General features: G+C 49.0%; 1 protein-coding gene across 3 annotated transcripts in view; it reads right to left on the reverse strand.

Annotated features, from left to right (window-relative positions):
• Positions 1-19,192: 19,192 nt before the first annotated feature.
• The window catches only part of GRID1 (glutamate ionotropic receptor delta type subunit 1), a 639,650-nt gene continuing 632,303 nt past the window's right edge, over positions 19,193-26,539 (reverse strand). For 2 of the 3 annotated variants that reach the window (XM_025435395.3, XM_035715124.2), the window contains one exon: positions 19,193-19,908. In XM_025435395.3, coding sequence (XP_025291180.1) covers positions 19,480-19,908 — 429 coding nt within the window. In that variant the 3' untranslated portion in view covers positions 19,193-19,479. The remainder of the gene's footprint in view (positions 19,909-26,539) is intronic. The other variant, XM_035715125.2, reaches the window with a different exon arrangement.

A 26,539-nucleotide genomic window follows, 5' to 3' on the forward strand; every position in this document is an offset into this window, starting at 1 on the left:
GCTCAGGTTATGATTTCCTGGCTCTTAAGATCAAGCCCCACATTGAACTCTACATTCAGCAAGGAATCTGCTTGAAGATTCTTTCCCTCTCCCCCTCTCCCCCTTGTCATAAATAAATAAATAAATAAATAAATAAATAAATAAATAAATAAATAAATAAAAAATAAAAATACAGAAACAGGGAATCAAACTTGAAGCTTGAAAAAAATTTCTCTTCTTCAATGTGGTGACCAGCTTGGTGAGGAGCAGGGCTAGATGCTTGGAATGTTTAGGCAGCTAGAGCAGAAGAGAGGTGATGGCCTTTGGGATTAGAGTGAGGGCAGTGGGATTGGAGATGAGTGAGTAGGTTATTGAGTTATTTGGGAGGTAAAATCAAAAGGACACAGTAGTGTGTTGAATATGAGAGATAAAAAAAAATATCATATCTGATTCCTACATAGATTCCTGGCTTTTATAACTGAATGAAAGCTGGTGCCATTCACTAGCTCAAAGAACAAGGGGAGAGGATTATGTGATGTCAGAGAGTACCAGGGAACTGTTAAGGAGATCTCAATTTCAATTTAGAGCATATTGGTTTGTAGGGATTCTCAACCTTCAAAAAGAGATTAGACATTACAAGTGTGAAACTCAGAGGAGAAATGAGGCTTGATATACATGTGTGAACTATCTGCATGTAGTTGATAACAGGTTATGGAGTAGGTGAAAATGTTCAGGGAGAAAAACTTGAGTGATCTGAGAAAAAAAGCACGTGACCAAGCTCTGAGAACAACATTTACTGGTAGGGTAAAAGAGAATGAGCTCAGAAAATAGAGAAGGAGCATGAGATGTAAGAGAAAAACCAGGAGAGTGCTGTCTTACAGAAGCTGAGGGCAGAGAGTGTTTCAAGAAGTAGGCAGTAATCATCAGAGCTAAAAGATGTGGAGTGATCAAGAAAGACAGCATATAGAAATACTTCTATTCAATAGGCTACTCAGAGGTGAAATTATGTGAACCAAAGCCACATAGGAATTGTTGGGGAGTAGATATGACATAAGGAAATAAAGTTATTTTCTTTTGAGAAATTCAATAAAGGAAGAAGGGAGCCAGAGCTGGAAGAAATGTGCAACCAAGATTTGGCTTGTATTTAATGGAAAGGGCACAAGCACAATTTAAATCTAATAGAAAAATCTAGTTAACAAGAGGAACCTATGTACAAGGGAAAGGAAAAATAATCTATTTTTAATGTTCCTGGGGAAATAGGAGTGGATGGGATTTAGTGTTCAGTAGGTTTGGTCTTGGCTCCCAAGTGGGAAGTCTCCTCTGTTATAACAAGAAAAAACAAAAGGGAGATTAGTTTTGGGAGTATGTAGATCATTTTATAGGTTTGTAATTGGGAAGACAAGGGAATTCTTGTTTGGTAGCTTCTATTTTGTTTCATTTTTTTTCTGTAAAGTGGACATGGAATAAAATTGAGCAAGAACTTCTACTTCGAGAAAGATGGGGTAGACATATTTTTCCCTACTTCTCCCTCCGACTACATTGTATATAAAATACATCCTAACATCAGACTTAGAGCAAATAGCAGAAGACTCTGAAGTATGAGAAGGTGGCAGACTGGGCTTTGGGATCAGAAGGAACAACACAGTAGTGAGTTTCCTGGGTTTTCTTTTTGTCTTATACAGTCCAGACTTATTGCAAGAAGCCTGCAACCTAGGAACACAAATAGAAACAGACCAGAGGGAGAGAGAGGAGAGAGATTCAACAAAAGCCTGATCTTTCTAGCCAAAGGGCCAGGAGATAGCCTAGGAAGGCAGAAAACTATAGACAAAACAACTCTACTATAGTAAAACAGCAGGAAAAAGAAGAAAGGAACAACCTCAAAACCATGGCTTCACCTCAACTCCTGCCAACAAAAGTCAAATAAGGATTCTAGACTTCTTGTCAGGTTGTCTTTGATTGTTGAGAGGAGCATATGGGAATCTACAACTTGATAAAGAACATCTACAAAAATATCTACATCTAACATTATACTTATTCATGAAAGAATGAATCAGGAACAAAGCATCTTATTTAACATAGTCCTGGATGTTTTAGCCATGAGAAGAAAAGGAAACAAAGGACATACAGATTGGGAAGGAAGAAATAAAACTATCTTTATCTGAAAATGACATGATTGCCTACACAGACAATTTCAAGAAATCTACAAAAAACTTGTTAGAATTAATACATGAGTTTAGTAAGGTTGCAGGATGCAAAATAAACATACAAAAAATCAATTTTGTGTATAATAGAAATGAACACATGGATACCACAATTTGAAAATATAATACAAATCATTTACTTTAGACATAAGACCCGTTGGCATAAATATAATAAAATATGTCTACAACTTTATGCTAAAAACCTACAAACTGTTGATAAAATTATATAAGATCTAGATAAAGGAAGATACATACCATGTTCATAGGTTGGAACACATATAGTAAAGATGTCAATTCTCCCCAAATTAATATACAAGTTTAATGCAATTACTGTAACATTCACAGCAAGGATTTTGTAAATATGGAAAAGATTGTTCTAAATGCAATGAAAAGGCAAAGGACTAGAATACCAAAATAATTTTGAAGAAGAATAAAGAGTAATAAGTTCATCTGTCTGGTTTCAAGACTTATAGCTACAGTAATTCAGACTGTGTGGTATTGATGGAGGGATGCACATTTAGATCAGTGGAATCGAACAGAGAACCCAGAAAACACATAAATATGCCCAACTAGATTTTTTAAAAAATATTTTATTTATTTATTCACAAGAGACACACACACAGAGAGAGAGAGAGAGAGAGAGAGAGAGAGAGAGGCAGAGACACAGGCAGAGGGAGAAGCAGGCTCCATGCAGGGAGCCTGACGTGGGACTCGATCCTGGGACTCCAGAATCACGCCCTGGGTCAAAGGCAGGCTCTAAACCGCTGAGCCACCCAGGGATCCCCCAACTAGATTTTGACAAAAGAATAAAAGTAAGTCAACAGAGGAAAGATAAAAAGATAAAAAAGCCTTTTTAAAAGATGGTGATGGAACAAGTGGACATCCTCGGGCAAAAAATTGGAACTCAACCAAAGTCTTATTATACCTTATTTTAAAAGTCAGTAAAAATGGATCACAAACTTAAATGTAAAATATAAAACCATAAAACAACTTATTAAAAGAAAAAAAATCTTTGAGACCTAAGGCCAGGCAAAGAGCTTTTAAACTTGACATCAAAGCACTATTCATAAAAGAAAAAAACTGATAAATTAGAGTCCAACAAAATTTAAAATGTTTGCCATCTGAGAGACCCCACGAAGAGAATGAAAAGACAAGTGACAGCTGGGAGAAAACATTTGCAAACCTGTTGGTTCAAAACCTTCTTGGGAGCTTTCCAGGCGAAATCTGTCACTGGTCCCCTAACAGGAAGGGCAGGGAGAGACCAAAGGAAGAAGCAAGGAAACTCCAGGTTGGCAAGTGGCAGTTTTGTTATGTAAAGGGAACTTACATATGATGCTTGTCTTGGGGCTGCAGCAAGACCAATGGATAGCAAGACCCTCACTGCTCACCCAAATCACAGAGTTTATAGAGAGGCCTTAGTTGGCTTCAGCTGTGTATACCTAACAGCTGTTCCCAATACTACATCCCTATCTCAAGGCTATGTTCCTGGAGCAGCCTCTGGCAGTAGGAAAGATAAGCAGAGCCCACAGCCCAAGGACGGGGAGGCATGGGGGGACCTCCCAGCACCCAGGTCTAGCTCATAGGTCACTTGGCAGTCACGTCTTTTCAATGACCTCTCCCAATAAAACCTCATACCTGACGAATGACTGATATCTAGAATATATTTAAAAAACTCTCAAAACTGAACAGCAAAATAATCTACTCAGAAAACAGACAAAAAAACCACAGAGACATTTCACCAAAGAGGATGTTCAGATGGCAAGGAAAGATGTCCAATATAACTGGCCATTAGGGAAATAAAAATGAAAGTCACAATGAGCTATTACTACAAACCTATCACAATGACTAAAATAAACAATAATGACAATATCAAATGCTAGAGAGGTTATGGAGAAACTGGATCACCACCAAATTGATGGTGGGAATGTAAAATGGTGCAGCCACTCGGGAAAACAATGTGGCATTTCTTGGAAAACCAGTGTGTAACCATCATAGCAATTGCAATCTGGCAATCGCACTCCTGCATTTTTATTCCATAAAAACAAATGCTTATGGTCACATTAAAACCTGTGTGTGTATGTCTGTAGCAGGTTTATTTGTAATAGGCAAAAACTGCAAACACCCAAAATGTCCTTCAATGAGTGAATGGTTAAAATGATAGTGGTATATCCACATCCTGAAATATTACTCAGCAATAAAAACAATCAAACTACTTATACACATAACAACTTGGAAGAATCTTCAGAGAATTATCCTGAGTGATAAAAGCCAATTCCCAAAAGTTATATATTGCATGATTCTACATGTAATATTCTTGAAATGACAAAATTATGGAAATGAAGAATGGATTCGCGGTTGCCCTGAGTTAGGGAGTTGCACAAGGAAATGGATGTGGCTGTAAAAGATACAATGAAGAGTCCAATGATGGCAAAGACATTCTCCATCCTGGGTAGCTAGCTAACAACCTCCTGTGGGGATACTGTGCTGCAGTTTTGCAGAACATTACCATTAGAGAACCTGACCAAAGGGTACTGTGGATCTTTCTGGATTGTTCTTTACAACTACGTGTGAATCTATAATTATCTTTCAAATATCTTTAAAAGATGTATTTATTTATTTGAGAGGGGAGAGGCAGAGGAAGAGAATGTCCAAGCAGACTCCTGCTGAGCAGGGAGCCTGACGCGGGGCTCAATCTCATGAGCCATGAGATCAGAACGTGAGCCAAATCCAAGAGTCTGATGCTTAACGAACTGCTAACTCTGGGAAACGAACTAGGGGTGGTAGAAGGGGAGGAGGGCGGGGGGTGGGAGTGAATGGGTGACGGGCACTGGGTGTTATTCTGTATGTTAGTAAATTGAACACCAATAAAAAATAAATTAAAAAAAAAAAAAAAAACGAACTGACCACCCAGGTGCCTCTATCTTTAAAATTTTTTAAATTTCAGTTTAAAAAATGTTGAGGGACATCTGGGTGGCTCAGCAGTTGAGCGTCTGCCTTTGGCCCAGGGCATGATCCCGGGGTCCCAGGATTGAGTCCCACATTGGGCTCCCTGCATGGAGCCTGCTTCTCCCTCTGCCTGTGTCTCTGCCTCTGTCTGTGTCTCTCATGAATAAATAAAATCATAATGCAATAAAATAAAATACAATTAAATTAAAAATGTTGAGTGGGGGAGAAAAGCGATGTTCATGAATTTTAAAAATATGAACAGTTTCCGGATAAATGTGAGGCTTGAATTGGCCCAAAAGTCATGGTAGCAGTTGCCGGGCTCTTGGAGACGGGGGATCATGCATTTCTAACACCAGCAATCTGCTCAGCTGCGTGGCTTACATCCCTCGAGCTCCACCGTCTGGGTGGAGGAATAGAGAAAGCAGGTGGTTGGATTTATTCAGGATACAGGTGTCACTCAACAGGCGCCCCAACAACAAGAAAGGAGGGAGAACTCTGAAATCTATCTCTGTCCTTGCCATGCTCACTGCGGCTGCCTCTGCTCGGAATCATGGTCTTGCTCTCTGAGCTCTGGCCAGCACCTCCTCACCATCCCTACTGTCACCCTCTCCCCATCCTACCACTTGATCCACTGCAAGGGAGAGGCTTGGGAAAAAGGAAACCCACCCAGGTTTTCCCCAGCTTAAAAGCCCCCAGTAGTTGGCCATTACCTGGGGAGCACCTTATCAGAAGCGTAAACAGGCTTTGGCCCTTCAGAGTTTATACCCCCCCTCCCTCTACCAGGCCCCACCCACCAAGTTACCAGACACACAGGACTCCTCAGCATCCTCAAGCTCTTCCCTCCCCAGCCTTGTTATTCAGACAGCATCCCCTTCAAAAGCCTGGGTGTTGAAGAAACAAAGCCTCCTGCAACAATGTCCCCATAGCCCCGTATGTGTGAGTCCATTGTATTAGTCAGAATTCTCCAGAGAAACAGAAATAGGGTGTATCTGAGTGTGGGTGTGGGTGTGTGTACACAGAAAGAAAAGAGAGATTTATTTTAAAGAATTGGCTCAAGCATTCATGGAGGAGGCTGGCGAGTATGAAATCTGCAGGACAAACTAGCGGGCTGGAGAGCCAGGAGGAGTTGATGTGGCAACTCAAGTATGAAGGCAGAAGAGAGGCAGATCCCCACCCCCTGGGGACCTCCGCGGACTGGACAAGGCCTATTCTCATTGTTTAGGTTTACGGCCTTGTTCAAAGTTTATCCATCTAAATGTTGAGCTGTTCTACCACATAACGTCACAATGACATCTAGACTGTATTTGACTAAACGTCCGGGAGCTGTGGCCCGGCCAAGTGGATGCATGAAACTAACCAAAAATCCATGGTACCTAGAGTAACCAGGTAATTTTTCCTTCTAACTAAAAACTATTAATAAGTTCTGGGACAATAGGCACAACTGGGACTGTCTCTGGCAGGCGAGGATGCAAGGTCATTCACAGTGTAGTCTCACAACAGTGTGCTTTGATATCCCCATAGAAGTCTCTATGCATCACTGCATCCCCAGAAGAAGCTGTTACCCTGCATGCTGTTGTGTTTGATAAATGTTGACCACCTCTCTTGGCCCATCCTGGTTTTCATTCATCTCTGTGGTCCTCACCATGCAGTCCATTTAGGTACACTCTCCCCATCCTTCTGAGATCTCCCAGACTCATATAACAAAGAAAGGATTCTGCTAAGCTCTTCTAAGACACATGTGAAATGCCTCCAAAGGAATATTACTTACAAACAGGGAGAGAAGACCTAATTATCCCAAACTTATAGGATATCGTAAGTATCTCCAGTCATGCACTTAGGTTTGAGAATAGTTGCCATTGGGTTGATGGCTGCTAGTCTGAGTATTGTATTGAGTCTCTCAGACCTTTAAATCCAGGTCCCTGTGTCATGTTCTGGTGTTACTGCTAGGCTTGCTCAGTCCTTAGAATTTCCAGGCCCTCTTCCCCCAGCTTTCAGTGTTTTGCAAGAGGACTCCCCACAACTAAGACTATCTGAAGATTCCAAGTTAAAAATGGGGAAAAAACTTGGACATCTCATCAAAGGAGAAAGATGGCAAACAAGCATGTGAAAAGATGCTCCACATCACTGTCTTCAAGAAATTGCAAATTAAAACAAGGTCCTACCCCACACCTTTCAGAATGGCCCAGATACAAAATGCTTAGTATATCTTGGTATAAGGAACTAATAATCACTGGTATTTCAACCTCAAAGAATTGAAAATTCATGTTCACACAAAAACCTGCAATCCTATTCACAATTACCGAAACAAACAAGATGTCCTTCAATAGGTGACCAGATAAATAAACTGTGGTATATCCAGTCAATGGAATATTATTCAGTGCTAGAGAGAAATGAGCTATCAAATCATAAAAGGACACTGAGAAATCTTAAATGCCTATTGCTAAGTGAAAGAAGCCAACCTGAAAAGGTGCATACTGTATGATTCCAACTACATGAGAGTCTGGAAAAGGCAAAACTATGGAGACAGTAAGAATGTCAGTGGTTGTCAGGAGATAGGGAAGGAGGAATAAAGAGTGCAGAGGATTTGAGGGCAGTGCAGTTATCCTGTGTGATACGTCAGGTAGATACAGATTACTATCTGTAATGTTTGTTTGTTATATGTTTGTTAAACCATAGGATGTGATCAGCACCGTTGTAAACAATGGACTTTGGGTGATAGGATGTCTTGGTGTATATTCATCAATTATAACAAATGGACCACTCTAGTGTGGAGTGCTGATAGTGGAGAAGGCAGTGCACATGTGAGAACGGTGAATATGTGGGAACTTTAATTTCCGCTCGATTTTGCTGTGAACCTAAAAGTACTCTAAAAAGAGAGCCTATTAAAATAGTAATACTTACTCTAATAAGGATGTATATGTAATATGTGAAAGGTGGAAAAAGTTTTTTAAAATATAGAACAAAAAAGCACATTAAAAACATAAAAAGAGAAAAATATAAATAATAAAATCAGACTGATAGGTGACCTAGGATTTGGACAAAGAAAAAAATTGTGCTCGGTCTTAAGAATAGCTAGACTGAAGAAGGTAGTTAAAAACAAAAAGTAAAGAAAAGAAAATGTAGCAAAAAAAAAAAAAAAAAAAGCCTAAGAGACCTATAATGGCATGTTTTTTAAAAATCACAAGTTTGAATACAGGTAGAGCCACAGAAAGAGTGGTTGATATTTTACTAATACTGATGAATGACAATAGCTCATACTCAAAAACACTAAGCAGAAGACATTTATAAAAAAAAAAACACACCTAAGTACATCATAGTAATATTGCTAAAAAGCCAAACAAAATTGAAATTCTTAAAGCAGCCAGAAAAGAAGACATTATGTTCAAAGAAAAACAAAGGTAATGAGAAGTGACCTCAGCAGAAACCCTGGAAGCCTGAGAGCAACAAAGGAGTGATATTTTTAAGATGTTGAGAAAAATAAGAACCAACCTATAATTCTGTACCCAGTGAAAACATTCCCTGAAAGTAAAAAATAAGGATGGATTTCCAGACTTCTCCCAAAAAAGGGGGTTGATTTTTGCCATCAACAGACCAACAGCTAAAGAAATTCTTAAGAGAATTTTTGAGGCAGAAAAACTTTTTTTCAGAAAGAAGAGATGTAGAAAAGATAAACACACTGATAAACTCAAATGATTCCTGACTGCCTACAGCAATGATTACATCTCATCTTGCTGAAAATATATGTAGAAATTAAATAATAAAAGGTAGGAAATAAAGTGATAAATGAATTTAAAGTGTTGTAAGGTCCTGGTCTTGCCTTGGGCATAGTAAAAATACAGGTTTCTATTTTTAGGGCATTTCCTTTACGAATTTGGAGAATATAAGAATGCATAACCAACAAGTAACCGAGATGAGATATTGAATAACAAAGCATTATTTTAAGTACAAAAGAAGGCAAAAAGGGTTATAATTAACCTAAAATGAGAGGAGCAAATAGAAAAAAGTAGTAAGATTATAGATCTAACCCAAATATGTCATCAATTACATTGAATGTGAAGGGACTAATCACTTCAACTACAGATTTAAGGAACTATAATAAATTAAACACACTCGCCTTGTACATGCTTACAATGAAATTTAATCTGCTTACAAATGCCAGAACTTAAGTACAAGAGCACAGAAAAGTTGAAAGTAAGGAATGAAAAAGTGTCAATTTTCTTCATTTGATTTTGGATTCAGTGCAGTGTCAATTAAAATCTCAAGACGATTCCTGTGCAAATAGGATGTTGATTCTAAACTTTGCGTGTGGCTTGATGAGATGAGCACTGGGTGTTATACTGTATGTTGGCAAATTGAATTCAAATAAAATAATCCATTAAATACAATAAATACAACTTTTGTGTGAATGCAAAGGATGTGCCTACACTGCCAGGTATCAAGACCGTCCACGGTGTGAGTGGTGTTAGTGCCAAATGGACATATAGGCCAATGGGACGGATAGGAAAATGGGCCAACACATACAAGATATTTAAGATAACGTGACCCTATGACGTTGATGGCAAAGGGACTTTTTTTTGCTCCTGTGGAGGGTGCTAGAATAAGCAAAGATCTGTATTTTTGAAAATGTCTTCAACCTCTATCTCACATCATGGTCAAAGACCAACTCCAGGAGGGTTATAGATGTAAATGTGAAAGGCAAAACAAAAGGCAACAACAGAAACAGAGAATGCCTCCCCTGCCTGCGTTAAGGTAAAGCTTTCAGAACAGGACACACCCAGCACTGAGGATAAGGGAAAAGTTGATACGTGAACCTACATTAAGATGAAGAACTTGTGTTCATCAAAACACCCCAGGAAGGGAGTGAGAAGGCAAGCCACGGCGTGGAAGACAGATTTCACAAAGGCCTACCTCAGGGCTCAATCTCATTACCCCTCTGGAAAATGCACGCGAAAGCCACAAGTAGGTATACTGCATTCCCGCTACAGTAGCTGAAATTAAAAGACCTGACAGTGAGGATGTGGAATAATCACAAATCGCAAACATCTCACATAAAGCACATCAGTCACTAACAGCTATTTCCGAAAACTTTTGAGCGGTATGTTCTTAAGGGCACGCGGATGCACACGGACGGCCCGGCACGGCAACCGAAAGGCATACATCGATTCACCCAAAACCACATACAAAAAACGTTCATAGGAACACGACCTGTAATAATTCACAATGAAAACCAACCAAAAGTCCGTCGCCAGTAGAACATATACATTGTGATGTTTACACAGTGAAATCCTCGACAGCAACGAAGATGAGCCTCACGCGGAGACATAGGTAAGTCTCTAAAGCCAGTGTCAAGCGAAGAAAAGCCAGACAGAAAGAGGTAATTGATTCTAAGTATACAGATTTCAAATATACATGGAATTAATCAGTGGTTATGGAACCGAGAGTCATGGTTACCTTTGGGGTTCTGGAGGTTTCAGTCAGGAGAGCGGTAACCTTCTAATTTTATTTTGGTTGGTGGTTACGCAGGAGGACTCAGCTTGTTAAAATGAATCAAGCTCTACGGTTATGATTTGTGCACTTTTCTGCACATATTTTATGATATATATTTTTTAAAAGCCTATTTAAAAATTGAGGCTCATCATCAGGCCCTTTGCACCCGATTTCCTACACTCATCGGGGTCGACATCGATTGAACGCTTGTGCTGAGCCGCCCACTGATGCCAGAACGAGAGGCTTTATCCCGAGTTTTTTACTTCGTCTTTTGAGATGGGACATCTGCCCTCATTGTGTCGACCTCAGGGGTGTGGAAGCCGACGTTCAGAGGGGCTCATGACTTACTCCTCATCATGTCACTAGAAAGCAGTAGGACCTGACTTTGAAAGCACAGCTTTCTGATCCCAGCTCGGCCTCAGTAGTCTCTGGGGATCTGTTCAGCGGCCTGGCCTCCAACAACCAAGTCAGTTGTGTAGAACTGAGTCACCCCGCCTCCGCCGCCAGAAGGCCGGTGAGTGTCTCCTCTAGGTGCCACCTCCTCCACGCCGCCCGCCCTTCTGCACAAGCCTACAACCCTTGGTGGCTGAGCCCGCTGTCTTGGGAAGTGACCCTCTGCCTGATGGTGTCTCACATCTCCATCTCCTGCACACATGGGCCGTGCGGGGTAGAAGGAGCACAGGTTTTATTTAGGCTGACCAGTGAGTTGGATTACCTGGAGCAAACCACTTAATTATTCTGAGTCTCAATTTCCTCATTTGTCAGAAAGAGATTTCTTGATTTTCCAATGTTAAGAAATGAATTAGTTGTCCTAGGACAGGAGAGGCATAGAATCCCTGTGAATCCCTTTGCTTTCCTCCCCGGCCCCCGCTGTATTACATAAATGTCTTTTATCTCTGAGTCTTGCACACCTCCACAGCTCTGTACCCATTAGCCACCCCTCTCTACCCTCCTCTGCCCCGGGCTGGTCAGCGTGGCACCCTGTCCTCGGCTCTTGTGCTTGGCAGGACATGGGAGGCAGGGGGCAGTGGGTTCGGAGGAGGGGCTCCCCACGCTCCTGGTGGGATCACCATCCATGGCCCATTCTCTGGAAGCAGGCCAGTGGGTTGCTCCGACCCTTCCTGTCTCAATGAGAAGACACCCTGCATCCTAATGTCCTGCCTGGCGTGAGGGCATAAAGGGATGCTGCTCTTTCTGTCTACAGCTGTCTCCACTCTCCCGTGGCTTTCCACGACCCCCTGGGGTTCATCGTTCTGAGTAGCCCGGCCCCAGTCCCTGCGGTTCAGCGTGCGCTATCTCCCTGGGCAGGCGGGATCCACGCTGATCCCACGCGGTCACGTCCTCCCATGTGTGAGGAGCACCTTCCCCGTGAGATAACTTGGCTTGTCCAGGACACAAGTTGCTGACTGAGGGTGACCTGGCTATTGTGAGCTGCAGATGGAAGAAAGAGGCAGAAGGTTAAAAAAAAAAAAAAAAGGCACAGAGTAAATGTAAAGGTATCTCAGCCCGTGTGCTTTTTGTCGCTCCAAATTTATGCATTTATTTTTCCCACGAAATGTGAGGAAGTTGGTTGGATCTTACCTCAGAAGCAAAGGCTGTCACACCAGGAAGGGCCCCAGGCCCAAGGTCCTACGGACCGAGACCCGGCCTGCCAGGCGCCTCCACCTTCGGAGAGTGGAGGGAGTCCTCCGGCCGAGGCGGGTGCTCCCTGCGGCCCATCCCCAGTGCAGCGGCAGCCAGGTGCCCGGGAGGCGCGGGGCCCACAGCCCACAGGACGCCGGGCTGCTCTTCGTTCGTTTTCTGGGAACACCCAGAACCACTACCTGAGCGAGTCCCGGGAACAGTGAGGCCTGCCCGTGCCCCGCGGGACAGGACAGGGGCATCCAAGGACCCCAGGGCTGCTGCTCCCTGAGCCGGGGGGCAATTCCACGCCCTGCCCAGGCTGGAGGGCCGTGAACACCCGGGGGCCCCCAGAGCCTTGCAGTTCCTGCCAAGGCGCATGACACCGCCTCTCCTGACATCACTGATCCTCAGCGCGGCTCAGGACTCGGGACTCACTACGGGGAGGGGACACCATGCAGGCTGGGAGGTGATGGCAACGGGGCTGCAGATACCCACTTGTGAGTGCTAAGAAACAGATTTTAAGCTTTTTAAGCCGGGTGTGCCTGATGCCCGGTTCGCACCCCTGGTCTGAGCACTAGACCACACACCTGGCTCCACCTTAATGCAGAGGACAGTAGTCTGACCTCCACGAAGCAAGGGCCTTGCTTGTCGGAGCCGGCGCTGGCCTTTGGGACCCGCGTAGGTGGCGTAAGAGGCTCAGGTGTCGGAAGAGGGGAGCTTGTAAACTGGGAGACGGGGTCACGGACAGCACCACCTCGTTGTTTCAAATCCGAGATCACACAGCTAGGATATCCAGAATCAAAATGTAAACCGAGTTTCACCGACTTCAATGACGCTCGCCGTTGGCCGAGCTCGGAGTCTGGGAGGCGCCGACCCCTTCCTCTCGAGCCTGCCGCCCCCGGAGCCAGACCCAGCAGAACGAGGCAAGTGCAGGTACACTGTAGGCGCCGTGGGGGTGCTTGCAAAATAAAGTACTCAGACTGGGTCCCGGGGAGGTCCGGGCTCTGGGCACAGGCTTGGGCAGCGTCACATCCCTTCTCCACCAGGTGAGCACGTCCTCGTCAGCAAATGAAATGGTACAGAAAAGGCTCTGGCACGCAGTGAGCTCTCCATGGCTTCCAGTTTTCATTAGGATTACCAGTTAAGAGGTCCTCGCAAAAGCCCGTGATGGATATGACTGTCGTCAATATATGATGGAAGCAGTGAAGTCCAAAAAAAGTAAAAAAAAAAGACAAAAAAACACAAAACTATGTGCTGAGGATAGCGTGGCCAGGACAGCCCAGGCTCGGCCAGTTTCAATCTTCTTTGCCTTGTCGGAGCCACCTTCCTGTGCAATAGGGCAATGCAATGGCCCAGTGTTCCTGCACCTCGCAGCTCCCCTGTGTCCTGCCAGTGGGGCTTCCCTGCCTCCAGGTTAGAGCTAAAAAAGAAAAAAACAAAAAAACAAAAAAACCCAGGCCTAAAAAAAAACAAAACAAACCCAGGCCTTACTTGCAGTGCATTTCCTACACTCCCTCCTCTCAAGGCGCTGACACAGGGTTGCCCCTAAACACCCGCTGACAGTTTGCAACCCAGGGCCTTGCCTGACTCCTGGCTCCGCAGGGCAGTGGCTTCAAGCCCTTACAAGGGAACTCTAAGAATTTATTGGTAGATGTGGGCCCTGTTCCTGGAATAAATGCAGACACACCCTCAGCAATATGGCAAGCAACTTCCAAGATCCTATTTATTTGAGAGAGAAAGAGAGAGAGAGACAGGGAAGGTGCCCACAAGCAAGGGGAGGGACAGAGAAAGGGAGACAAAGACTCTCAAGCAGACTGGCTGCCAAGCCCAGGGCTCCATCCATGACCCGGAGAGCATGACCTGTGTGGGAACCAAGAGGCCAGAGAGCACTTAACCGGCTGAGCCACCCAGGCACCCCTTGGCAAGCGATTTCAGAAGGTTCTCAAGCACCCCGAGACCTACCCAGCGACTCCAGGAGAGGCATTCCCGCCCTGAGAGAGAATCCCAGAGCACTTTAGAGCACTCATCGGCCCCAGAGCATCCCTTGGCCTGGCGCACGGTTGACCATCCGCAGGCGGAGCGGCTGGTGGGGGGAGGCAAGGGGAGGAGAGGCCTGGGAGGAGCAGCCCATCTCACCTTCGCGGTGAGCCTTGCAGACCTTGGTGCGCTGCGTGGCTGGCGGCAGAGTCAGGAGGCAGTTGGCGGGGCCAAGAGCGACCCTGTTAGGCCGGGAGGGCCGCGGCCACCACAGAGCTGTCCCAGCAGGCCCCAGTGTGCTCAGAGGCTGTGGGGAGGAGGCCGCGGATGTGGGCCCGGGCCGTGGCCGTGCTGGTGGCCCTGCACTGCGGGACAGGGCAGCAAGGACCTGCGGCTGCGACGGGAGCAGGGTGAGGTGGGTGAGGACGTGGGACTCCAACGCTGGCCCGGCGCCTGTGCGGGGCTCATTTTCCCTTCCTAAGAATTGGACAGTGCTTTCTACCTTGCGGGGCTGCTGTGAGGGTGAGCCAGTCCCTGCGACGCCACCCGACGCCCAAGCCGGACACAGCCGCTGAGCCGAAACCATAAAGGGTGTTCTTGTTTAGAGAGCCTTCCGCTGCTTGGGGAGCACTCGACACTTCTCTGCATATTTTGGGGATTTGGGTTGCAAATCAGGAGGATTTCAGAGCCGGCGTTTGGCGGCAGAGGACGGTTGGCACGCACAGCCCTGGCCAGAGGGGAGCCGCTGGGCCGGAGACGCGTCTCCCTCCACGGCACCCCCAGCTGACCTTCCACTGAGGTTATGCGCTGGGCAGGGCAGGCCTGAAGCAGCTCCCTCCTCTCGTAGGTTCTTCTTCCCACATCTGACAAGCAGGACTTCCCCTGCTTGCGTGGCCCAGGTCCACGGCCGAATGCTGCTCAGAACTCCGTGTGCACGAGCCTGAACTAACGAGTACGCGTGCATGGACCTCAGAGTGCATGCATGAGCATGTGCACAGGTGTTCGTGTGCCTCTGTATGCTTATTTTGTGTGTTGACAAGTCTCAGTGTTGGGGACTATTGTGTTTCCCTCTGAGCCTGGACACCTGGTTGTCCTGGCAACCGTACGCATGCGTCTGCCAGCAGCTGAACCCTCCTGGAGACACATGTGGTCACTTCCCCTGGTGCCTCCTCTTCCAGATCCTGGCTGCTGGTCACTGCAAAATTCCCTAGTAGGAATCTGAGAACGCTCTCTCCCGGGGTTCAGCACCCAAGGTCAAGTTCGGAGGTGCAAGAGTGAAAGCTGGAGGGTGGGTCTGACTCACATCCCCGACAACTGTCCCTCCCTCCTTCGTAGGATGTGACGGTTAGCTCACCTGATTTGCTCGCAATTTGTGCGCTTTTCTCATAATTAATCTCTCCAGCTACCTACCATGGGCGGGTGGGTGGGGGGAGACAATGATTAAAGTTATTAGCATAGAAAATTGTTACCTATCTGGAGTTTCCTGGTGTGAAAGGTGAGCGTAATAAGAATCAAACATGATTTCATTTATTAAAAGCAACTAATGGGGGTGAAATAAAATAGTGATTTCGATGTAAGGAACGTCACATTAGGAACGGAAACGCGGTCTCTTTTATTGTGTCTGTAGCAATAAGAATTCTCGGAGCTTTTACCTACAGCTCGCGTGGCCGAAGCCAGGAGCACAAAGCAGGGCCTTGGCAGAGACGAAGATGCTAATTCGTGAGCACATACCTATGAGAGTGAAAGGTGAGCTCCTGGAGGGAGGGACCTGAGCACCTGAGCATGCAGGCCAGCGGGGGCCTGGGGGTAAACAGCCCCCTTGTCGCGCGAGCACGAGGTCACACATTCCTCGCCAGGCCTTGCCCGGCCCTGTGATGGTTATGGGAGACGGCGTAAGCCAGAGGAAGCAGCTATCCCTTCCCCGCCATCGGGGCCTTCAGGCCCGGTGATCTTGTCTTCTTTGTGTGTCTTTGTTCTTCTTTCCGTGGAATTGGCTCGACCTTGGCATGATTTGGGGGATTTAGGATTTAGGAACTGGGCGGTTTCTTAAGAAAACGTAGCTTTTGGGCGCTCGGGCCAGCGCCGCCAGATAATCGGGAGCGTCTGCTGGGTCTCTGCCTGCCGCCCCCCAGCCTTCCGAGTTTGTACCCATCACTGGAGAAGCTGCTCACCGGCGCAGAGCACAGCCCAAGGGCCCGACACTCTCGTCTCAGCTCCTGGAAGCTGAGGTTCTGATCATGAAAACCAAGCCCCTCGGGTGGGCCCCATTTGGCCCAAGGCTGACGGTAGAGCCGCGGAGGGCCCAGAAGTCAGAGGGGGAGCCTTACGACGCAGAAGGTGGGGACGGGGAGCCTATGAGTCTGCAGGGTCCCGGGCCCCAGGCTGGTGATTCCAGGCTGATGGATCTTCATTGGAGAACGGTACCCACAGAGCTTCTGGGGGTCTGAGACAGGAGAGCCAAGCTGGGGGTCCCCGGAGAACGGCCACCCCTTAGCCCTGAGGCCGAAGCGCCGAGAAAAAAACTCCTCTGAGGTAAGAGTGAGTGTAGGTGTAGGGATGAGACAAGAAACAAAGTCCACTGACACTTAAGTGTCACTCCCCGAAGCCACGGGAACCCTTCTCCATGCAGTATGGCCAAACTGTCTCCTAGGAGTTTGCTAGTGACTCACTAATAATTTTGCAGGAAATTATTAGGTTAACTGAAAATTAGAATTGCTTCGCTCCCTGGGTGGCGTGGGGGGCTGAGGGCCTACACCCAGCAGGGAAGGCGCCCCCTCCCAGGCATGTCTGACACCCACTCGGTCGAGAGGCTTCCTTCATGCCCACCCGTCCCCATGGGGCGGAGCTCAGCTCACGGCCACAGCCTCCCCGGGAACACAAAGGTAGCATTTGCTCACCCCAGAGGAGAAGAGGGTAGGGAGCAGAGGCAAGTTTTATTATGAAACAACTTTAATCCAAATGCTGATTATTTGCAGTGTCGGAAGGCACAAAATATACCTAAAATGTATGGAATCGTCTAAACAGAGTTATAAATCCAAAGAGCAAAGCATGAAAAAAAAAAAAAAAAGATACATTCTGAGCTGACACAGAAATCCGAGGTGGGAAGTTTTGTCGTCGTTGTTTTCTGGAGGACTTCCTTGAATATCGATCATTTCCCCTCATGCCAAGGGTAGAGAATTTTAAAAATAACATAAACATGGTGAAGAATAACACCATGAGGTGTTAAGGGATTTATATATATATATATAAGCAGAAATGCCTTTTCCCCAAAGATGTGTGCTCTCTGTGTCTCTCGCAGGCACACGCACGCACACACACGCGTGCACGCGCACACGGGCCGTCTCTCCTCTCCCTGACACCCATTCTCAGCAAGGCTGCCCGAGAACACATCCATGGTGTGCCCCGGAAGACTGGTCATCTCGGGGAAAAAAACAAAAGACAAAGAAACACCAGACTTGGGAGTGAGATAAGGCAGTGAGACCAGAATCTGATTAAAAAAATAGATATATATGAAACCCTTGACCATGCAGGGCCGGGCCCCTGGGTGCTGCTGGGGGACAGTGAGCCCGCGCTCCCACCCGAGACATGTCCGTGGGCGGCCTTGGTGGCGGGAACGGTCGGGCCACACTCAGCCGCCGCAGATAAAGAACTACGAACACTTGTCCCTGGGGCTTGCGGCGACCGTGGGGCAGCCAGTCCTCTCTGCTCAGCCATCGGGACGTCAGGGAAGGAATCCCCCGGGCAGGTGACCCCGGCCTGGCCACGGCCCTGGAGCCACCTACGAGGCCAGGGACAGGTGGCTAGCGGGCCGGCAGGGGTCCCAGCGCCCGCGGAGGTGGGGGTCGGGGGGCCGGGCCTTGGGGTGCCCCGGTCATCTGCATGCACCACCCTGGCAGGTCAGGAGGGCACAGTCACCTTTGCCCTCGGGAGAAGGGCTGGAGCGACACAGCGCGGACACCCAACGGCTCTGCTCCTGACGGTGCCAGGACGTCGGGGTGGGGGGCAGATGGCTGCTGTCCTGGCCTTTGGGGACAGAGCCGCCCAGTGGTTCACCAGGGCGGGGATTGTTCTGGAAGCCACAGAGACTACAGGGTGCTCCCAGCCAGGGGGTCCCCACTGGGGGCTGCTCCGGAGAAGGCGGGCAAAGCCGACGGGCACTGGGTACTGGCGTCTGCCCGCTGGGTTTTGCACCTGGAGACATCCACTCACGTCGGGGGCTCTTTCCTGCGGAGGAGCTGCTCCTCCAGGGGCCCAGGCTCCTGCCTTTGCGAAGGACCGCGGCCCCTGTGACCTCATCCCAGGGCTCACCGCCACCCGGAGCCTCGCCTGCTCACCGGGGTATGTCCCTCCTCCTGCAACGGAGTCCTTCCACCTGAAACCACAGGCCCCAACCCCCAGGGGCTATTCCCTGCCTACCTGGCCTCACACCTCAACACCCAGCGTGCAAGCGCAGGTCCAGCTGGCCCATGGTGGGGCCTCTCTGCCTTCTCCCACAGTCTATCCTTGTCGGTTTCTCTCATCAGGGGAAGAGAGTCAAACAATAAGGCCAACTGTACGAACCTAGAGCGCGTCAGCCTCAATACTCTCTGGTGGTCAGCTCACTGGGGTGCCTCTCTGGGGTCCACAGCCCCCAAGTCATGCAGGGAGTGACCAAGAGGACTGCCCCATGTCCCAGGAGTCTCCCAGGACCCAGCTGGTCGGACAGGAACAGCTGGTCACCTCCCAGCACAGTGGCCCAGGGTTGCGCCAAGGCTGGCTCCCCGTTATCCAGCCCAGAGGACTGAAGAGGAACAGAGGGCCAGGCGCGGGGGGACGTGGCCATAAACCACAGGGCATGGCAACAAGCAGCATCTGGGGTTCCTCTAAAGGGGTGGCTGCTTGTCTTCCCCTCTCCCCCAGCAAGAAGGGGCTCCTGGTCTGATCACACCTCCTGCCTTCAGAAAGGCCCAGGAACACGGGGCTTCTTTGGCACTTCAGAATGATCACAAGTAATTTGCCTTTTTATTCATATAGAACAAAATTTACAAAGTCATTCATACAGTTTTTGTGTTTTTTTTTTTTTTACTGACTTCGAAAATTGGGAATATTCAAAATACACTTTTACCCCACTCCATTCTGTCATTATTTACACGTATGTACAAGAGAAATGAAAGAGTCTCTGTGTGTGTGTGCGCAGGTGTGTGTGGTGTGTGTTGTCGTTGTCTCGTATTAAAAAGCTCTGCTGGTCGGGTGGGTGGATGGGCGGGCGGGAGGGCAGGCGGCGCGGTCAGATGGAGGTGCCGTGGGAGGTGTCCAAGGCCTCTGGAAGGACGCCCCCCGGCACAGGCTGGAAGGACATGGGGATGGGGGTCTTGACCGGGCTCTGGCGGAACAGGCCCCCATTGGGCGACCTGTGTTTGCACTGCATGGAGGGCATGGTGGCGGAGCTGCTCAGCGGCAGCGGCAGGTTGCTGCCCGGCCCTGACGACAGTGTCCGGCTGGTGCCGTGGCTGCTCTGCTCGGGCAGGAAAGTGCTGACCGAGAGCTGTGTGTTCTGGTACTCGCGCGTCGGCTCCAAGGCCTGGCTGGGAGCCAGGCCCCCCATCTCCAGGGCCGAAAGCTCAATGGACGCTGGGGAAATCTGCTTGTGGGCAATGTCTTCATCCATCAGGCTGTTCATGCGCCGGTGAACCTGCTCCAGATTCACTTCTTTATCCTGGAGGGAAAGCACAGGAAGGTCAGGCCGAGCCCTAACATGAGCCACGGCTGGCTTTCTACGAACTTTGGGAGGCCTGGAGACCACCTCAGGCCTGCTCAGCCTGCTGGACACTGGGGGGAGAGGGGGGCGGGCAGGGGGTGAGCATTCCCCTGATCCCCCCGCGCCCCCTCACACTGCCCCTAGGTCACGAAGACCCAGCAAGCAGATCACACCCGGATGCAGCCCTTGCGAGGAGATGCCTTGAAGAACTAGCAGAGACAAAAGGAGAATGAGGGAGTCCCCGTGGGAATAAACACAATTGGTCCTTGAGCCCCTGGGGCCCCCCATGTATTTGTCACAGAGTTTACAATGTTCAGGAAGCCTTGTGTGATCATCCCCATCATCCAACAAAAGGAGGCTTGGGTTCAGGAAGGTCAGTGGCCTCCCTTGTGATTGGCAGGGGTGGCCTGGGAAGCCTGCAGGACGAAGTGAAGTCCTGGCTCACCCTGAAACCCCCGTCCCCCACCCCCAGGGAAGGATCTCCAGAGACGCCAGCCAACAGGCATTTCCCTGGCTCCAAGGCTCACGGGGCCGATTCCTAGATGAGGAAGAGGGTGGGGATGGTGAGGAAAGGGACTTCTCAGATGACGTTGCTGGTATCCAAAGCGTTGAGACCGCCAAGATGGGTGACCCTCTCCCTTGACTCTTTCTCCGTATGGCAAATGGCGGCAAGGAAATGGGTTTGGTTGTGTGCTTAAGAAAGAGAATAAAACGGAACAACTATCACTCCTTTCAAATAACTTGATGTTTCGTCTACAACATCAAAATAAATCAAGGAGGCTGAGCTGCTTAGAAGCTCTCCTAAAGGACAAAGATGATGCACTTGGTTTGCTTGGGGTCCCCAAGGAGGTGGGGCAGAAGATCAGGTGTCCATAGCCACCCCAGCTCCCCGATGAGGGGTTCAAAGTTTCACTCCAATTTGCAGGCAGCATGAGTGTGCCAATGTGCCAGGCAAGGTCATGCCTACTGCTCAAGCTTCTGATGCCAAGCTCCTAGAGAAATACCATGTCAAAGCTCCGCTCCAAGATCAAACATCACAGGCCGTCTAATGGAGACACCCATAAGGTTGAGAGAAGAACCTGTCCCCTGCCCATCTTGTAGGGTGGTTAAAAATCCCACAGAACAGAAAAGGCCTGGATGTGCTTTCAAAGGAGAAAAGGAACTGTACAAATCCGAGGGCCATCCCAGTGGCTGCTCTGAGCTCCTAGGAAGCTGGTAGGGAGACGGTTTTCCCCAGAAAGAGGCCACCAAGTAGGTGGTGAAAGTCTCCCTTCCATGGGTGGGCTGACACCCGGGAAGTCTCAACCTAGCCTTCCTCCGGCAAGGACGTTGCCTCTCAGTCTACTCTTTGCTCCCAGTGCCCCCTGGCATGAAGGCAGGCCCACGGCCCTCTCCGCACCTTTGCGGAGTTCATGACTGGTAGACAGAGGTTGGCTTCTGTGGGGCAGCTGCCGTCTTCCCAGATTCTTTCCCAGAAAAACTAACAACACCCACAAGACAGTCAAGAACTCATTCCGGGTCAAGAGCAAAGAAACAAGCATCTTGTTGCTTGTTGAGAATCAGAAAGCCAACTGGCTTGAGGATGGAAGACACGACGGGGCCGCGGCTCTGTGTCCTGGATGGAAACAGATGGCTCGCAGAGCCCCACGGGCGGAGCCAACACTCCAGGGACCTGAGCCCCACACAGCAGAGCTCAGGTCCCGATGCAAGGAAATCAGCTCCAAGCTGAGGACACCTCTGGGTGGCGAATGTCGCTGGTGAAACTGCACGGAGTGGCTGGAGAGTACCAGGCCTTTACTCAGCCAGACTGACTGTGATGCATGTGTTGGTCTTTCATGGACTCTTTCAAGTTCGTGAAAAAATACAAGACGCCAAATTCAGTTCTCTTAATTACTTTACAGCATATTGATCCAGCTCTGTGCAACCTTGCTTCCCTTCTCTGTGTTTTATCTGCTTTGTTTTTATTCTTGCCTATGAAACTCTTTTTAATAGTTTTTTAACCTGCTGTATTAGCCCTGGCTGTTTTAAGGCCACCGTGCATCAATTAGCCCTTCCTAAGGACACCATGGTTTGTGTGCTTTGGGGAACTACTTCTTCCTCACCGGATGATGGTTTGGCAGGTGTCCTGCCCACCTGTAGATAAGATGCAGGCCCACGATGCAGGCAAGAGCAATAGGACTGAATCTGAATCCTGAACTAAGAGAGAAAGACAGAAAAAGGTGATTGACCTTCCAATACAGCAGTAGTACTTCAACAAACTTTCTGTGCCATGACCGTCCTCCTGGATCTTGTCCCCCAAGTCTGCGGACAGGCCTGACTCCTGGCCCCCAACCCATCCTGCTTCTCCAGCCGTCTTGTGTGCCCCCGATAGAACACGGATACAATTCTTTTATCGGCATTGGCCCAAAGTCAGTGCCACAGCAATGTGGGTAAATACCTCTATCTCTTGGTTATTTTCATTTCAAAATATGGGACAGGCCACAAGTATCAGAGGTCTTGGAAGCTGGACACATTAAAAGAGAAGTTCAGACAATTTTGGGGTTTAATAATATAACCCTCCCTTCTCTTTGCAGACAGCGAAGCTCGTAGAAGGCTGGTTGAGCCGATGTCCCCATTGGCAGAGCCTTCAGTTTCCATCAAAGGAAAACCGATGGACACGGGATTTGGGATCATGAGAAGCAGTGGTTAGTTACGGAATCTCACCTTTTCCTCCTTTAGATTTTCTTTCCAGGGCTTTAAGGATCTTTTGGGGTAATGGAAAGTAGTCAAGTTTAGAAGTGGACTAGTCTGCAGTGGGAGGCAAGTGTCTTGGTCCCAGCCCTGTTCACTCTGGAAGTCAGAAGGAAAGTGTCCAGGAGATGCTCCCCCTTTTGCTGGGGTCTAGAGAAAGGGGAAGGGGAACGTCCTGTCCAAGGAGGCCACCAGGAGGCAGAGAGCAGAGAGCCGGGGCCCAGTGAAGGGAGCCCCCTCTCTCCCTAATGCCACAGACACAAAACAGAAGGAGAGCCCTGGGGAAAGACCAACTACCCAGAATCCTTGAAGAAGAACGTGAGCAGAAGAGGGTCTCGAGATGGAATCCCTCACCAGGGGAGGTACAAGGGAGAAGAGGCTCCGAGAGTAGGATTCTAAAAGGGGTCGGCTGTGGGCCCCGGCCTAGCATACTGATCACGGCTGTGAGGACTTGACCTGGTAATACCAAAGCATCTAGAATAAAAACCAGCCCAGAGTGGAGGTGTGGAGACAGCCCAATTACCCTAGAATCAGTATTTTTGAGAGGAAAGAGCTTGAATCATTTCCTGAATCCAAAGAGCTTTTCTCCTGCCTCAAGTTCAGGACAAATGAAGCCGTCCTATGAAGTGGCGGGTGTCGGCTTCCAGGGAGGCTCGTCATTAGCCCGTGACCTCCCTGTGTCAGGACGCAGAGAGAAGGTCCACGCCAGCCAAACAGACTCCCCAGGGAGACCTTCCCACCCCAAATGGCAGTCAAGTCATTAATACTCTGTGCACCAGCGGGACCTCATTGTACTCAGCTTCTATAGCGCTGGTAGCTCCAACACGAGACGAACCCAGGAGGGCAAGGCGCCGCCAGGAGCTGCCCATACTTGACTGTTCAACTGGACTGGCAAAACAAGAAGGGAAATGCCTAGCGCCCTGCCAGCACCTGCAGTCGGGCCACGTGCGTGGTGACGTCCTCAGCGGCCTGCCAGGGCTCGGAGCTGACACGCAGAGAACTGGAGAAACCCCCGTGCGGTCGATCCTGGGTCACCTGGGGCCGCAGGCTTCGCCCCCACGAAGTCATCTCCAGGGGCCCCCGGCCAAGGAATGAGGAGGCGGAAATAACCCGCCTGCTCGAGGAAAGAGGCAGGAGTGATTTGAATAATTATCTATATTTTAGACAAAACGGGACATTCTATTATGTTATGTAAATTCAAATAATGGACTTTTTTATGTGAACTACATCAGTTTACATCCTCATTATCTCAAGTTTTCGGTGTTCAACCGCACGGAAACTTGCTGCTGTCTTCATTAATTTACTGCAGGTAACTGACCTAGTCAAACATCCCTGAATATGACAGAAAATTCACAGACCGCATTTTTCCACGAGTCCGGCTGAATTCCAGCTCTGTGCTTCTCACCTCGCATTAAACATGATGACAGATGCACCAACTGAGGTTACCAGGGACCCTCTCCCAGGCATTGTCTTGCAGGGAGATGAAGTTCTGTAATTAAGCCGCTGTTCGCCAACGTGGAAATAATTCAGCGCGCTGGAAAACGGTAATTAACTCAACTATCATCTATGTAGCAGCTGGTTACACGTGGGACTCGTTAGAACCAGCTTTGTGTGGTTTCCAATGGCTTTTACTTTAAGCTGGGATGGAACAAAATGGGACGAGGAGCTTCCCCCCGGACTGCGGTGGTTGTAGAGGTGTGGTTCCCTGCTCAGCTCTGAGACTGGCTGGGTTGCAAATGAGACCCAATGGTGGGGACAAGCACCATCCAGATGGTCTCCTTAAGTATTGCTCCAAAGACTTGCCCAACTCCAAAGGGCTGGGCTGGAGGGCTGAGGATGGCCGTGGGGTGAGAGCGAAGCAGTTCAACAGTTGATGAAGTGGTCTTGGGAGATGATGGGCAGTTTCCTGAGCATCATGAGAAAGAGTTCTGATGCTCCGTCACAGATTTCACAGGAGAAGGCAACAAGAGGAGAGAGCTAATGAAAACTCCCTGTCATAGATGGTGGCAGCGGGCACACAAGGGGTGAACCGAGGCTCGGGGTGAAGACAGTTGCTCAAGGTCATGCAACTGCATGGTAAGTGGAGCATCAGGATCTGAACTCACATCTACCTGGCTCCAAACACTGGGCTCTTTTCCACCATGCCAGGCTGTGTGTTCCCAATTCCGCCTCGGAAGGATGGTGTAGACCCGTGGTTTTCGTCCTTGGCAGGATCTCCGAAGCATGTGTGGAGCCTTTCGAAATGATCTACCTGAAACCACCCCTTGGGGGACTGGAGCCCAAGCATCTGTATTTCTAAAAAGCTCCAGGATTAATCACCTCTGAGGTGTAGCCAGAATTGAAAGCCATTGATCCAGCTGCAATGATTACACCACAATTTAACATTAATAACGTTTTCCTTATAGGAGCCCAGGCTGGTTCATTCATTCGATAAACACTTTTGAGCTCCAAGCACCAGACGAGCTAATGTTCTGGGTAAAGCATCCGTCTTGGTCCCTGGCATACAGAAGGCGCTCAATACTCCAGTTACATCCATCACCGCATAACCAGAGGCTCTGCTATCAGAGACGGGGCTAAGCGATGGGGATGCAGAGGTGGAGAAGTGCCAGCGGGCTGCGAGCGGGGGCAGGCGGCAGACCGTTGGCCGCCAGCACCAGTGTGCATGCGCAAGGAGGCAGCCCACGGGGGAGCGCGGGACGTGCTACGGGGCAGTCAACGTCTGAACTGGTCTTGAGCTACGCGCCGGCGTGTGGTCAGCGTACACTTATCACCGGCGCGGAACGTGCACTCGCTCCCCTCGCCCTCCCACTGAGAGGTCTGGTATCAGCAGCATAGCCGTGGGGCCAGGCTCAGTTCTCAGCAGAAGAGAGAAACTGGGAGTCAGAGGACGTCAGAGCGTAGCTGGGAGCCAGCATTCTGGCTCAAGAAAAATCCCAACACCTGTCGTTCCCCCAAATTTCCCGGAGAACGTTAGGTAGGATGCCCTGCTCCTGCACACAACCCAGGGGAGGCCCAGCGGCACACACATCCTTCACATCCCACTTCTGTCCCTGCCACTTCTGCGTCCTGTTTCTCTGGAGCTAAGGATGCCTCCCTCCAATGTCCTCGAAGAGAATCAGGACAGTTAAGAAGAGAACATGTGGCACAGAGAAGGTGCCCTGGGATGTGACGTGCCTTCCCCACCCCCTGACTGCCCACCTCTAGGTCCTTGGGAAGCAGCAGCGCGTGGGCTCCCGCTCACCAAGCACGTCCCGGGGACAGGTGCTCTTTATGGCCCTTTCCACACCTTCCTTCCTGGGACCTCAGGGCAATACTGGGTGGCTGCTCAAAGGACCAGGGGGTGGGGGGTGGTAGGCACAGGGGACAATAACCCCTCGATGAGTTGAAGAAGCGCCAGAGGAGTGGAGGCAGAGAAGGGCACAGAGCCAAAGGGAGTGTCCCCGGAGACAAATCTTCCCCAGGGGGAGGGGGGTGCTGTAGGGGCGGCGACTCTGCTGCTGCCCCCACGCCCTGGCCCCTGTCAGCTCCGTCTGCGGTGGCAGCAGGGCCCGGGCCGGGCAGGCAAGGCAGGAAGCACAAGCATTCCAGGCTCCCAGCCCAGCGACAGATGATTCATCCCTCCCTCTTCATGTCATCTCCCATTTGTGCGCTTCTCATCTTTATTTCATGAATATTTTATTCTCAGAGCAATGGCTCCATCGCCCCCATAAATCTAGAGGGTGGCTCTTCCCTGCAGCCGCAGTGCCTGCTGCACTCACCTGCACTGGGTAACTACATAATAGTCTGATTCCTTAGAAAAAATATGAGCCCAAACCCACATGAATATTAAGGGGTTGAACGCACATTACTACTCTTCCTC

This window comes from Canis lupus, chromosome 4, assembly GCF_003254725.2.
Source record: "Canis lupus dingo isolate Sandy chromosome 4, ASM325472v2, whole genome shotgun sequence".
Classification (NCBI taxonomy): domain Eukaryota; kingdom Metazoa; phylum Chordata; class Mammalia; order Carnivora; family Canidae; genus Canis; species Canis lupus.